General features: G+C 36.7%; 1 protein-coding gene across 1 annotated transcript in view; it reads left to right on the top strand.

Annotated features, from left to right (window-relative positions):
• Positions 1-16,346, top strand: part of LOC113118547 (spondin-1-like) — a 199,962-nt gene that overhangs the window by 169,480 nt on the left and 14,136 nt on the right. Inside the window, exons 7-8 of the mRNA XM_026287803.1 lie at positions 9,690-9,754; positions 15,115-15,316. Of these exons, the coding sequence (XP_026143588.1) occupies positions 9,690-9,754; positions 15,115-15,316 (267 nt within the window). The remainder of the gene's footprint in view (positions 1-9,689; positions 9,755-15,114; positions 15,317-16,346) is intronic.

Here is a 16,346-nt window from a genome sequence, read left to right as displayed (position 1 = left end):
AGAGTTCCCATATACGTCTTAGCTGACGTAATGTCTCGTTCCCGCCTCTCAGGGAACCGAGGTTACGATAGTAACCGGAGACGTTTTCCGGCCTTGACCCTTACGCACAGAGATTGTTCCAGATTCCTTTAGATGATGATAACTTCAAACTCTTTGCATTTTTTCTCTGAGAAACTCCTTTCTGATATTGCTCCACTATTTTTTGCCACAGCATTAGGGGAATTGGTGATCCTCTGCCCATCTTGACTTCTGAGAGACACTGCCACTCTGAGAGGCTCTTTTTATACCCAATCATGTTGCCAATTGACCTAATATATTACAAATTGTTCCTCCAGCTGTTCCTTATATGTACATTTAACTTTTCCGGCCTCTTACTGCTTCCTGTCCCAACTTTTTTTGGAATGTGTAGCTCTCATGAAATCCAAAATGAGCAAATATTTGAATGACATATCAAAATGTCTAATTTTCAACATTTGAGTTGTTATCTATATTATATTGTGAATAAAATATAAGTTTATGCGATTTTTAAATTATTCCATTCCTTTCACCATTGAGTGAAGGATGTGTTTTAAGCATGTGGGTTATCTTGGCTTCTCAAAGTTAAAGTTCACCTCACTTAAAGAGGCTGTGAATCTTCTCAGGTATTACCTAAATGCAGGTTCTTGTGGGATATTTGTGTGGAGTCAATTTGGGCCTCTCTACATACTTTAATAATATTTTATCATCTGGATATTTTCTTGGATTCCCAGTTTATCAGTTTGAACAAATGTTTTCACATTGATAATCCTGCAGTATGGTGCAGTGGTATAGTGGTCCTATAGCATCAGCTATTGACAAAGGTTCGTGTAAACCTTGGAGAGGGGGATTTATTGTACGCAAATGAAGCCCTGGTTCCCTGGACACATAACTCATGCATAACTTAAAGTACTTTGTAAGTGTTACAGCTGCATCTTTCTTTGAAAAGTGATGACATGGTATGTCCTTTCACCCATTTCAACTAAAGTAAAATCTCAACACTGCAGACACTGCGCAGAACTATTCCCAATGTATCATGAGAAGGCAAGGTCTAGAGAGAAATAAATAAATAAATGGTTTGCTGAAATGGAAGAGCTGGGTCACATCACCAAAAATCAGTAGCTACCTCCAGTAATGCTCCTTATGTCATGATTCTGCCCTCGTGTCCTTGATTTTTCCCTAGTCTTGAGGCAGGATCATGACAGACCCGTGTTTTGTGTACAAGCACATGGCCTTGTCTTTGGGCCATGTGCTTGTGTTGTCTCGTTCCCTTGCCCCGCCCCCCTTGTTATCCTAGTCTTGTCGTGATTGTCCTATCTGTGCCACCTGTCGTGTCTTAATTAGTTCCCCTATTTAGATCTCCCAGTGTGCTCTGTCTTTCGTCGGTTCATTGTTCCACATTTGTGATTGTTCCTACATGTGATTGTTTACCAGATTGTGAGTGTCTCTATATGTTCCTGAATCCTTGATGTCTTTGTATAACCATGAGTGTTTGTAGTTAGTGTTTAAGAGTTTGTTTATCATGTCGATCCTGTCCTGTTAAGTTGTTTAGTTTCTGCCCTAGCCGTTGTTTTCCCCCTCGTGGGTTTTGTTTTTCCCCTTTTTGTTAATAAACCCTCTGTGTAACCGGATTTCTGTCTGCACTTGAGTTCCTCCTTGCCAAACCCTGACACCTTAGGCTGAATGAAAGTGAATCCCTCCAGTAAAGTTCCAGTTTCTAAAAGAAAGCTATCTCAAAAGAGTGGAGGCAAAGAGAGGACTGATGATTCATGATTTAATGGATTCATGCCCATGACCCTGTATAGGAGTAATTGGTCTCATTCATGAAACATGAGAAGAATTAATTCATCCTTGTAAACCTTTCTGCCAATAATAATCCATTGTGGAAATGCAAAAATGATTTTTAAAACGTTTGATTCAGATGTTTTGCTTGTGTTGTGTGATTGAAGCTTTGATTGTGTAACATAAGATTGATTGATTTATTGATCTGTGTATGTATTTATTTGGCATTTGTGCATGCCGTGTAATTACTACATAATTTTACAGTATTTTGAACAGTCAAAGAACAGTATGTTTGTAATCTTATAGTCAAATATTATAAACATAATAACCCAAGAAAAGGCTGGTTGTATGCATGAGAAACTATATATATATATATATATATATATATATATATATATATATATATATATATATATATATGTTTTTAAGTAATTTGAATGAATTATTAAATATTTAAATATGTATATATGTATTTAAAATATAGTATACACTAGTCAGGATTTGAAGTGAATCAAAACTTTTTTTCAAAGTTGTCCTAAAACCAAAATGTGTTCTTGTCTTAGGACAACTGGTCCCACTTTATATTAGGTGGCCTTAAATACTATGTACTTACATAAAAAAATAAGTACAATGTACTTATTGTGTTCATATTGTATTGTAAAACACTTTTGCTGCTATTGAGGTGGGATGGGGTAAGGTTAGGGAGAGGGTTGGAGGTATGGGTAAGTTTAAGGGTGGGTTAAGGTGTAAAGTATGGGTCAACAGTGTAATTATAAATGTAATTACAGAAATTAAATACAGATGTAATTACATGTAGTTTTATATATATATATATATATATATATATATATATATATATATATATATATATATATATATATATATATATATAAGTACAATGTAAAAACATGTATGTACACAATAAGTACATTGTACTAAATTATTAATTAAAATGTAAGTACATAGTAGTTAAGGCCACTTAATATAAAGTGGGTCCGGACAACTTAAAGACAAAAAAAAAAAAAAATATATATATATATATATATATATATATATATATATATATATATATATATATATTATTTTTATTACTTTTTATTTTATTTTTTTAACAGTCACTTGTTGTCACCTAGCACTTTTGCCAATTTAGCAACTTTGTTGCTACATTTAGCAACTTTTCAAACTGGCTTTAGCTGCTTTTCATGGAAAGAAGTTGGCAACACATTGGCAATGGAAATGATGTAATCGACACAAATGTTATTTGAAGCACCAGTTACTTTCAAAAGAATACTTGCTCTATTTTGATCGCTACCATTGACATCAATGTATATATCCGAACTATAAACTTTCATCACAGTATTTATGTGATAATATATATTCAATTTGAATTCAATTCAAGTTAATTAATATAGCTCTTCTTAGGATACAAATCGATGCAAACAACTTTACAGAAAGTTAAGTTTCTACAATATTCAGTAGTTTGGAAAAATATTAGTGGCGGGCATAGATTATTATTATTTTTTGTAATCTAGACTAATCTCACTGTAATGTTGGAATTAATCTAGATTCATCTCGATTAAAATGCCTCATTTGAATTCTGCCTAAGGCATTCAAAATAAAATAAAATAATGACTAAAAGTAACATGCAGTGCATTTGGATATTTTTTTACGCACCCATGTTAATGATGCATTCCAGTGCATTCCAGGAGCGGTGCGTCAGCAGCAGTGCAGCGATCGTTCATGTACTGAGTAGCGGACTGCAAACGCGTCCTGTGTGAAAGCACAATGAGTATGAGTCAGTGCTGCTTCAGCACCAGATACGAAACGCACATGGACTGCATACGCACTGCAGACGGAGTGTGTGTGAAACGGGCGAAATGCAGCCATTTCACAATAAATGTATACTAATTAAAGCCTACTGTGTTTCACATGCAACACATGGGTTTTGGCTAGATTTAAAAAAGAAAAAAGAGCAACTTTAGAGAAACAAGGCAACATTATATATGCACTTTTATAAAGGCAGAAAAACAAAGTTATTTAAGGCCAGTTGGATTGAGTGTAATAAAGATTTAAATGCGAAAGGCACGAGAGTCGACTGTTTCTGTCAGTGGTGAGTTTTAATTTTAAATGTTTGTGATAGCCTAACAAGAAAAGTAGGCTAATGTTTAAATGTGTTGTAGCTTGTTTCAGCAACTTAGTATAAAAACCTAGCAGTCAAATGCATGAGTAAGGTTGTTTATATTTGAATTTAAATAACCTATGTCTATGAAAGATTGTTACTGTACTGTGATGAAAGAGTATCACAATGCTAAAAAAGCTTTTTTTTTTTTTTTTTTTTTACATGATTTGATATCAAATAAATTAACAAATGTTGTGTTTTGAGGCTTAAACAGCCGTGGATCAGTAGCGGACTGCAAACGTGTCCTGTGTGAAAGCACAATGAGCCAATACTAGACAGTTTACTAGTTTAATAGACAGGCAAATTGTTGTCATCTAGAAATGAGATTGCGTGGTTGTTTGAATTGAGGTCGCATTTTATTTTATTTTTTTACTATTAATATTGCAGCTCTATTGTCATAATTCTTCTATGGATTTGGGCATCTCAATTGCTTCTGTCTCTTCATGACTGACAAAGTGATGGTGATATCAGAGCACTGTGTGGACCATGCCGTCTGTTGTTTTTGAATCCTTGTTTGGGCAAAAATCTCTGGGTTATTCCGAAATTAAAGAAAAAATCCTGCTGGCGCAGTCTTAAAACATTTGTTTGTTACTTTATTTGTTTATTAACTTTTTGAAACAAATGTCTAATAAATCAATGTACCTAAGGTTTTTTGCACTGCACACATATGCTATATATTTTTTTATTATTTTCCCACAAAATATCTGTACTTTTCATATACCATTTTTTTTAGGAGCCAAGGTACTTCATGTGATATCTCAGGATACTTAGAAGTATTTCCATTTTAAACTGGAAATGTAATATTATCTCCATTTTTAGTACCTCCACACTTCCCATTATCTGCAATCATTCTGGAATCCCTTTGTGGTTGTGTCCGCTGACAACCCCTAAAAGAGGATTTCTAATCTTTTTTTTTTTTCATCCAGCATGAGTGAACATAATAATAAGACTCTCTTTCTCTGCTGTGCAGAGATGAATCATGTGTTCCCTAAATTAAATCAAATGGATTTTTAAATGACTTAGGCTGGGGCTGCAGATGCTCTCAAAAGAGGATAGCAGTTCAGAGTGCATTGCAGTGTTCAGTTTTGGTGAAGGCAAGACTGCTATCCATTTCTGCTTGGTGTCCTGGCAACAAAAAATAAAAAGGGAACGAGAATAAAAATCAAAAATAATAATAATTGTGAAACTGGTTTCTCTGAATAATAGTGCAGACATATTTGTAAGTATAGCTGGCTTATGCGAGGCCTGTAAACTGGGTCTGTATAAAAGGTGTTTATTGTGTTTAAACTGGTTTTGAGGATGACACAATTGGAATTGCTCAAGGATCTGGTAAGAATGCATCTGTGTGGCATATGAGAATGTGTGGAGTATGTTTGACGAGAGTGACAAAAGCCTGTAAATGAAAGATCGTACAGAAAGCATTTTATGCAAATGACTAACCTCGTGTGCACGCTTATTTAGATGCATGCAATGTGCAAAGTAGTTCGGTAGCAGTGCCAAATAGGTTATTTAGTATATTCCCATGTAAACAGTCTATGAATAATAGAAACTGCAGTAACATTGATTTTATGTGTACAGGAGTTCAAATGAACAGAAATACTATGCTGCACTACTATAATGATAAGATTTAAATAAAGTACAAGCTAATGCAAGACAGCTAGTAGGGCAGAATAGCTAATGACGGTTCATTTCCAAAAAGTCACTTCAACTTTATTAAATAATAGAAATTATTTTTAATAGACCTTGAATATTACGTTCATAACAATCAACATAAAAGAGGTACAGCTTCATGCTAATGGTTGATTTTATGTAATAGGCTGTCTCAGTGATTACAGCTGCCTAGAAACTTAAGGAGCTGCTAATGACCTTTCAGAGCTGTCAAGAACACTGTGTGGTCTCCAGAGAATGTACAATCCACACAATTTTATGGAAGAATGATGAATTAGAGCTTTGTTTGTCTTTTCTTCCTTTTCTATTTGAGCAAGTGATTAGCATGGTTATGTCTAGTGCCTGTTGTGTGATCCTTGCCCACTGACAGATGGCGTTTCATAACATGCAAAACCTTGGTGCTCAGTTTTTAATGCAGCATACAGAGGCAGACGAGCATTGGGCCTTTGAAGGAGGCAGTTATTATTTTAACTGGAAAAAAAAGTCAAAAGTTTGAGGTCATTAATTTAACTTTTATTCAGAAACGATTCATTTAATTGATCAAAAGTCACAGTAAATACATAAATTTATGTTGTATAAAGATTTCTATTTAAAATAATTGCTGTTGTTTTATGAACTTTATTTTTGCAATCACAGGAATAAAATGGATTGCAAAATATATTAAAATAGTCAACAGTTACAATTAACAATACATTATAGCAATGTTTCATAATACTTTTGTTTTGACTGTTTGTGATCAGTCAAATGTCAAAGTCACCTTTATTTATATAGCGCTTTAAACAAAATGCATTGCGTCAAAGCAACTGAACAACATTCATTAGGAAAACAGTGTGTCAATAATGCAAAATGATAGTTAAAGGCAGTTCATCATTGAATTCAGTGATGTCATCTCTGTTCAGTTAAATAGTGTGTGTGCATTTATTTGCAATCAAGTCAACGATATCGCTGTAGATGAAGTGACCCCAACTAAGCAAGTGCAGCCTTGGTGATCATGAAAGACTAATTTCAAAAACATCACACACACACACACACACACACACACACACACACACACACACACACACACACACACACACACGTGCATATATATATATTATATATGTTTTTTTTCTCTTTGTCCTTCTGGCTCTGTGTTGCATAATTAATTATCAGATCTTCTCTTTTACTAAGCAGCATATAAACCTTGTGAAGAGACTAATTAAAAATGCATTGAATTGTGATTTTGTACCTCATTAAGTTGACAATGTGCATAATGTAATGTGCCGTACCATCCCATGGATTTACCTGCAGCTGTTCTGCACTAGTGTGTCTATTTAAATGTGTATATAATGAAGCCAGTAAATATAATTCCATTTTGTATTATTATTATTATTTTTTTTTACATCATCTCTGAGTAGTTGACAACAAAAGTGTGCATCTTATCTGTTACATCTATGCCATCAACTCATTTAGTCATATAAGCCTTCTATATGTAATGTTTGCAGAGAGAAATTAGTTTTCAGTGAGTCATCTTTATGCTTACCTTGGCTTTTGGCTTTGTCATTATACACTATTAATATTATAGATCAATGGTTCAACTCTCATCTTGTAACAATCTGTCAGAAGATATTTGAATATCATTGGCTTTTATTGTTGTCAAAGCCTCAAGGTTCCAAGTTTCAAATTGTGAAAAAGATTCAGTGTGTTTCTCACACAAATCTGTTGTTTGGCTTCAGGAGATATGGAATATTTTACACAAGCTTATGTGGATTCTATGAAACTTTTATGGTGAAACTAGCGCCTGGTAACTGTCTGCCTTTGTTGCATGGAAAATAATAACTTGCCTATTTACATATTCTGGTAATCATCATATGTTGTGATCAAAGAAGAAGAAATTAAATCATGTGGGTTTGGAATTATAGTAAAGTGTGTAAATGATGACAGATGACCAAACTCCTTCACCTCATTAGCACAGAAGAGGAGCATGTCAGTTTCACAAAGTAAAGGATGTGAATTTGATCACATTGCTAGATAGAGATGTACGATTGTTAGCCTCACAGTGAGATGCCAAACAGAATTTTTTGAAGGAAAAAATGGATTATCTTTTTTCAATGAACCATATATATATATATATATATATATATATATGGTTCATTGGCTTTCTCCACAAAATGATTTCTGTAAGATGCTACTATAATGCACATAATTGTCACTTAGAAAAGCATTTTACACACAAGCTATCTTCAGATATGCAGTTGATTGTTGACACTCAATCAAGCAATCTGAACCAGCTATTGTTGAAGCAGGGTTGGAACTGAAGTCAGCAGGATGGTAGATCACCAGGTGTGTGATTTGAATGTACTGAATTTTAGTTTGCTTATTGTGTCCAAGCATGATATTTTTATTTATTTATTTATTTATTTATTTATTTATTTATTTATTTATTTATTTATTATACATTTTATTATTATTATTTTTACTATTATTATTATTATTATTATTATTATTATTATTATTATTATTATTATTATTATCTATAGTACATCCCTTCTAGAAAACACGGAACACGGAACTGTATTGCAGTTACAAACACTGACTTGCAAACACTTGTCTCAGTGTTGTAAAGTATAGGTGCCTCAAATACTCTAAAGTTATAAACCCAAATTTTTTTGCAATAAATCAACCAGACAATGGATCACATGAATAACAATGACACCAGTTCTGTGACATGGAACATATTGAGAACCAAGGGTCACACTTTATTTTAAGGTTCAATTCTCACAATTAACAAATCCATTAACTATGACTTTTGCCTCAGTAAACTCCATATTTGCTGCTTAATAATAGTAAGGTAGTTTATAAGTTTAGGTATTGGGTAGGATTAGGTATTTTACATATTCATGTAGAATATGATCATGCAGAATATTTGCTGTAGAAGCTGTATGTTAATAATAGGCATGCTGATATGCAGCTATGAATTGGTCCCAATGCTAAAATGTTACAGAACCAAAGAAAACCTAATCCTTTTTCACAGAGGAATCATCTAGTGATCATCTAGCAAATCTAAAGTAGGATTGTGTTCTGCTTTTGAATTGACAATAACTGGTCTATAAGACAGCTGGAACAATACTGCATGTAAGGCTCAAAGTGTGAAAAAAAAATGTCATGCTGCTGCATTATAAAGAATTATATCCTTTAACCCCCAGCAGTAAACCTGATTCCCTTGACAGTCTTTAGTGATGCCCTTCCCATGAACTCCTGATATGGCTCGAGTGGGACAGAGCTGTACACACATACACTGCTGGCCTGTATGCCGCGAGCCATTGATGAAATATTTATTCAGCTTTTATGAGACTCCGATGCAATCACTCCATCAGCAGGAAGAAAGGGAAGCTTCATTTATCACATCCTGTCAAGATAAATGGAGGGATGTGTTGAGAGAAAAGCCCTGTCCCAAATGGCACCCTAAACCCTCATGCTCTTCCTCTGAGTCTGCACTTTCGTGACGTAATGCCGCTTTGAATATAGGGTAGAAGTCTGCTGTGGAGCTTGTCCCAGTGCGGGCTCGGCAGAAGTGTGGATCATGGGCGCATAATCATTGCAAGCTCCCTTTTTAACATTAAAATGACACCCAATGGTCTAGTGGACTTAACAGCCATGTGTACGCGGCAGCCATTATAAGTCTGCAAGAACGGAAGTGCACATGAAGTGTTCCATTTTGGACAGGGCAAAATAGATAAACGCTAAAAAAATAAATAATACAACAATTATATTATTTATTTCTTTCTGCAAAAAAAAGCAAGATAAATTTGCTTAAAGAGCAAAACTGATCAAGTTAAAAATCAAGACTTTTCAGAGAATGATTTTTGTTTAAAAATGCTCAAGATTAAGATGTCGTAGGGATCTAAAATATGGTCATGCAAAATAAGACATTAATATGTGCATTGCAAGTACTACTAAACAGTCAATATTCTAGTAATATACAGTACATTACATTCTAGGTGATATGTGATATATAATATGGATTTTGCTATATGTATTTACTTTTCTGTGTTTTATCACACAGGGTGATGAGGTCTTGACCGTCATAAAGATGAAGGCCCAATGGCCAGCCTGGCAGCCCCTTAATGTGTAAGTAACTGTCATGTAGTGTGTGTGTGCACTGTGCAGGTTTTATATCCTTTTCTCTGTCGAATAACATCTCATCAAAAATAAGCTCTCTCTCTCTCTCTCTCTCTCTTTTTTTTATAGAGAGTACTTAAGCTCTTTACAAAGTTAAATACTGCCACTTTCTCCCCAGACAGCAACAACTGTGTTTAGAGTCCTCTGCTTTCTTTTTATTTAACATTTAAGTGATCGAAATTGACCAATGATTCGATAATCACTCAAGCACGAAGAATTTCAAATTTATAATGCTGTATTCACCTCATTGCGTTTGAATTGACTCAGAGTGTTTATGAAATGCTCAGTATAAGGCAAGAAGAGCTTAAAGTGCTTCAGACCAAAGCTATAAATGTCTTTCTTCACACTACGTAATAAAACACATGTTATCATTTGACTTTATAACAGCAATTCATGTCCAAAAAGCCTAAATTGGATACATGTTTTTTCATTATTTCTCTCTCTCTCCTTTTGTTGTCCTCTCATTTTCTCTGCTGGTCTGTTGCTCAGTAGCTATATATTTAGAATAGCTGCTAATGTATACTCTGCTGCAGGAACTTTCCAGAAACCTTGAAAGGCTTGAATTGAGTTGATTAGCAGTGCGCTGACAGGCAGACAATAAAATAATAGGTTGTCAGTGAAAGCAAAGTCTCTAATTAGCTGCATGATTTGTTAAAGCATGTATTTGTGTGTGTCTGTGTGTTCTGTCTCTTTTAAAGGGTGGAGTTGGATGATTTCATTTTCCTTAAGGAAAATGCTTTATAACAGACTTTGCTTTCTTGTTAAGTAATAATGACACAAATTTCCATTTAAAAATTATATATGTCAGACATGCAGTGTTTTTTTTTGAGAAAGTTCTGAATAAAATGTTCAATAAGGCCCTGATAAATAAATTTAATGTGAGCAGTAACTATGAAATTATAGCAATAAAGATTTTAAACAGTGTGTGAGTGTGTGCATTTTGGGGACAAATTTGTACCCAAAAGTTAGCTAAACCTGACAAAATCTCCAAAAACTTCCCTTTGTAAAACTGGTTTTGTGTGTGTGTGTACTGGTATATATGGTTTATGAGGACACAGATGTGTATAACGACATGGGTACTACAATGTAAATATGGTTTTTGAGAACACTTCCTGTGTCGTTTTATGAAATAATAATAAAAAAAAAAAAATCTATAAATGTTTAATGTAAGTGTATATAAGCTTGCCTCCTGGCTTCTAAATTTTATAATTCCAAAATTAGGAATTTTCCTCCATAGGAGCAGGTTAATGATATAGAAATAAGCAATGTGTTGAATTTAAGTCTTTTGTCATCTACTCATTTTCCACAATACATTTAAATTAATTTATCAACATATGACATCATATGATTACAAGTTTTAATTGCTTGAAATATACATTCACAGATGCATGAATATGTTCATTACATCTGCGACAGTTAAATGAGAGTTTGTGACTAGCTCATCCCCAGAATACACAATAAAATCTCACTAAACCCTACACACTTATACAACAAATGTCTGACACAATCCTGCCGACTATGAACACCTAACTGGTGGTCCACCCCACTGTGTGAACTTGTTATTTATCTCTCTTTTAACAGAACATCTCAGAGGTGTTAACTTTATCTCTGGCAGCCATATTGTGCCAATACAAAGGAAAGATATATGTCTGAAATTGAGAGAAATGGGATCTGCAGAGAGAAATGTAACAAACATGATCATAGTCTAATTCATGTGTCAATGAGATACAGATGTTATTTTTTGGATAGAATAGTGATTTTAAAACATTTTGGATTATTAAAATAGAGAATTTGTGTAAATATGGTTTTCTATCATTATTGTATTTTGTTTTGGACTCTGTTTAGATTGGATAATGGATAAAAAAAGACCATAGTCTCCCTTTGTTTTGATTTTTTTTTTCTTTTTGACACCAACAATATGTATTGTACTAAAATTACCAAACCAAACGATCTATCTAACATCCAAATTGTCTCGGGTTATTTGACTTTAACCCTGTTCCCTTGAAAAAGCGGGAACGAGATGCTGCGCTCAATAGCGCTAATGAGAACATTCTTTGTTCGACCGGTTGTGAAGCACGTGTGTCAAACACACCAATAATTGGCTTAAATAACCTTGGTAGGTGATATCACATATTACACGCACCTGAAGGTTATAAACTGACGTGACACAGAAACACCCTCAGGTTAATATTTGTCTGAAAGGACGTCTGGGCACGTTTACAGTGCGCCATTGAGGCGCAGCATCTCTTTCCCGATTTTTCAGGGAACAGGGTTATAGTCAAGTAACCCGAGACGTTCCCTTATCAAAAGCTACTCTCGATGCTGCGCTCAATAGTGCTAATGGGAATTAGAATACCAACGCCGCCGCACTGTAAGTGTCTGGACCCCCAGGGTTGTGTATTGTGTGCGCACAAACATCAAAGAGATCTCAGACATGACTCTGGGATGTGGACTCAAGGACATGGAGCCTGGAGTTGCATGGACATCCAAGCTATAGAATCTGACTTGACATACTCTCCTTTTGGGCTTCTCGCCTCAGAGAAACCGAACTTGATCGGGACTGGGTGGCCGACAGTCCCGACGCTTGTGCACGGTGGGGGAGGAACCTCACAAATGCTTCCTCATAGAGTTTCGCCTCCCGAAACCTAGTGGCGAAAGTGTTGACGGCATCGGCAAAAAGGCCGGAAGGCGAGACAGGGGCATCGAGAAGGAAAGCTTGATCTCTCTCCTTGATGCCTGTGAGGTTCAGCCACAGATGTCTCTACGTGGAGACCATAGCAGCCATCTGCTTAGTTGCGCGCAGAGACAGATCTGTGGCTCGACCAAGTTCTAAAAATGCCTCTTCATCGATGGACCCGCCTGTTCTCAAGTCTTTTAGCAGGTCAGCCTGGTACGCCTGCAGAACCGCCATGGTGTGCAGGGCAGCACCAGCCTGACCCGCGGCCTGAAAAGCTTCCCCCACCAGCGAAGATGTCATTCTGCACGGCTTGGTGGGGAGCATAGGCTTTTTAAGGAACGATGAAGTCCCAGGGGAGAGATAGCCCGCACACGACCGGCTTACTCCACGACCGTACTAGCTCATCGTGGAGATCACCGAAAAAGGGGAGAGACCGTCGCTGAGGCCCCTCCCCTTGGCCACCCTGACAGAAATCTGGTCTCTTGCTTCTGTGGCCAGTCTAGCTTTAAACGATCGACTGCACGAGTTACCACCTCAAATAGCTCCTCATATGCTTTATCATCGCGGGAGGAGCGCTCTGAGGTGGCGCTTTCCATCTCAACAGAGGGAACAGATGAAGTCTCCTCGGGCCGTTCAGAAGAAGCGCCAGGGCGCACTTGAGAAACGGACGCGAGGACTTCATGATCTGGCAAGAGCGCCAGAGAAAGGGGCGGAGTCATGCCACGTGCCTCGGCCAGATCGATCTTAATGAGGATCTTAATGAGGGAGAATCTGCCGGCTTGTAATTTTTGAAAAACGCGAGCCGCGCGCAAAGCACTTTAATAGATAACATGTCACAGTGCTCGCATACTCCCTCGAGCCCGAGGGCAGCGTGCTCTTCCCCCAAACACTCAAAACAGAATCTGTGAGGATCATCCTCTGAGATGAGCCTCTGACACGGAGGCACGCATCTCTTATTTGATTCTGTCATTCTCTCTTTTTTTCTCTTTTAATATTTTACTGCATCCTGCATCGCAGTGTTTTATTTAGATTTTCCCCCTTTTTTCTTTCTATTTATTTTCTTATTTACTCAACTCTAACACACACATAAACACACAATGTGGTCCTTGAAGACAAAGAAACCTGAGGGTGTTTCCGTGTCATGTCTATTTATAACCTTCAGGTGCGTGTAATATGTGATGTCACCTACCGAGGTTATTTTAGCCAATTCTTGGCGTGTTTGACACACATGCTTCACAACCAGTCGAACAAAGAATGTTCTCATTAGCGCTATTGAGCGCAGCATCGAGAGTAGCTTTTGATAAGGGAACAGCTTATTCAAGTTAAGGACAGGGAAGTTCAAGTACCAGTAGATGTTCTTAGGCCTTGTCTATCCCTGATCCAGCACACATTGTTCAGTTCATCATATAAATTACATTATATTCTCCTTGGAACTAACAATGCCATAATGCCTAATGCCAACCCCTTAAGCCCTTTTTGCCTTTCTAGTCTCTGGTTTCATCCAGAACCCGTCTTTCCCTTCTGCTGGTCTGTCCAGCATGAAAGCCTTCACAACAAGGATCTGAATTCACCAGCTTCATTATAGCTTTCTGGTCTGGCAAAACCACATCTCTGGGTTTGTTAACCCAGACAAAGTCCTCTGATCCCCTGGCTCCACCTTGATCCTCCGATCCCTTGGCTCCACCCTTTTCCATGCCCCTGGTTCCATTTTGGTCCCCAGTCTCACTGACTCCACCTCAGACTTCAGATCCTCAAGTTCCGCTTTGGTCTTTCCTCTTGTTCCTCTTTCTTCTGGTTCTGCTGTGGTCCATTAGTCCACTGGCTGCTCCCAGTCTACTGTTCCTCTGGATTCTCCTTGGTCTTCACTGCCCTGGAATGGATGTTTGTTCCCCTTTCTTGGCCCTGACCGTCCCCTCCCATCTATACATACATGCACTCCATGAGTGATACATAATAATTGGGGAACAAATTATTTAAAAAAGGAATTACAGTACACTGTACATGTTAATGGAATACAAAATAAAAAATAAAATACAAACTCTGTAATATTATATAGTTTTTGTGTGGACATAATAAATAACTAAGTTCCTGTTTCACTGATTGCTAGAACAATTACTGCTCTGCAATTGGGCTAGTGCTGTCTTTTGAATAAGTGATGGAGAGGATAGTTCAGTGGAGTAATTACCAGATAAGAGGTATCATGATGTGAAAATATCAGTCAGAGTGGTGACTACAAAAGGACTCCCAATTTCATGTTTAAGAGGAGAACACAATGGCAAGCCATTCAGTGATAACACACCCCTCCAGCACAAATACACACACACACTTATATATATATATATATATATATATATATATATATATATATATATTGTCATGATATTCTATTTGAAATGAAATCATTAAATAAATACTGTTCCATAAATACTTAACAATTTAAACCTTTCTTTCTTTCTTTCTTTCTTTCTTTCTTTGCATGCTTGCTTGCATTACAGTTATTAATTATTAGTTATTGTTTAATATGAAGTAAATAATTATCATTTTGTTTTCATGAAAACAATATCCTAACACATAACAAATGTGACATATGCTATATAAATATGAATACACCAGATTTCTCTCTTACCTGCAGTCGAGCAGCTCCTTCAGCTGAGTTCTCAGTGGACCGAACACGTCACCTAATGTCCTTTCTGACCATGCTGGGTCCCAGTCCTGACTGGAACGTGGGTCTGTCATCAGAGGACCTCTGCACCAGAGAGTGTGGCTGGGTCCAGAAGGTGGTTCAGGACCTCATTCCATGGGATGCGGGTACAGACAGCGGGGTCACTTACGAGGTGAGCACTCATATAGTGGGGTCCAAACATCCCTTCTAATTAGCATTTTTCTTATTTTATATAGAATTTTTCATTACATTTCATATCTGAAAGAGAGCGAGAGAGAGAGAGAGAGAGAGAGAGAGAGAGAGAGAGAATGTTTAGATATGAAGTACTTGCAGTGAAGTACTTTCCTCCTGAGGTCTTTGAATAATATAAGGTTGTGACTATAACACATTTGCTCAAAGTGAAACTCCACTAAATGAGTTCTCTCCGTGTTAATAATGGAACAAAATAAAAATGTGATAAAAAAAGAAGAATGTTTTAATTTAGTCTACTGGAGACCATACAGTCATGACCTGTTATGTGGATGTGGATGGGTTTGGGACGAACTCAGATGCAGACAGGATGTACTGAACACAAGATTTATTATACAAAAAGGGGAAAACAAAACCCACGAGGGGGAAAACAAGGACTAGGGTAGACACTAAATAACTCTACAAAACACAATAAACAAGGTAAACAAAGACTCTGAACACTAACTACTAACAAACACTCACGGTAGTACAACGACTTCTTTGAGGGGTTACAAGGACACGATATCTCAGGAGGCTGACAGGTAGGAACACATAAGTAGAACATTCACAGAGTGGAACAATGAACCGACGAAAGACAGAGCACACTAGGAGATCTAAATAGGGGAACAATTAAGACACGACAGGTGGCACAGATACGGCAATCACAACAAGACTAGAATAACAAGGGGGGCGGGGCAAGGGAATGAGACAACACAAGCACATGGCCCAAAGACAAGGCCATGTGCTTGTACACAAAACACGGGTCTGTCATGATCCTGCCTCAAGACTAGAGAAAAGTCGGGACATGAAGGCAGAATCATGACATGACCATAGTTTGAGTCTGCCATCTACAAGTGTGTCAACGTTTGTTTTTAATTTGCTTTTTTTTATTATTCATATATCAAGAGGATAATATTTTTACTTGTAGATTGGTTGGGTGGCTAGAGGAATATTATGTGTTAAATATACTTTAA

The sequence above is a fragment of the Carassius auratus genome, chromosome 18, assembly GCF_003368295.1.
Source record: "Carassius auratus strain Wakin chromosome 18, ASM336829v1, whole genome shotgun sequence".
In the NCBI taxonomy this organism is placed as follows: Eukaryota; Metazoa; Chordata; class Actinopteri; order Cypriniformes; family Cyprinidae; genus Carassius; species Carassius auratus.
This window is presented reverse-complemented; position numbering and strand designations above follow the sequence as displayed.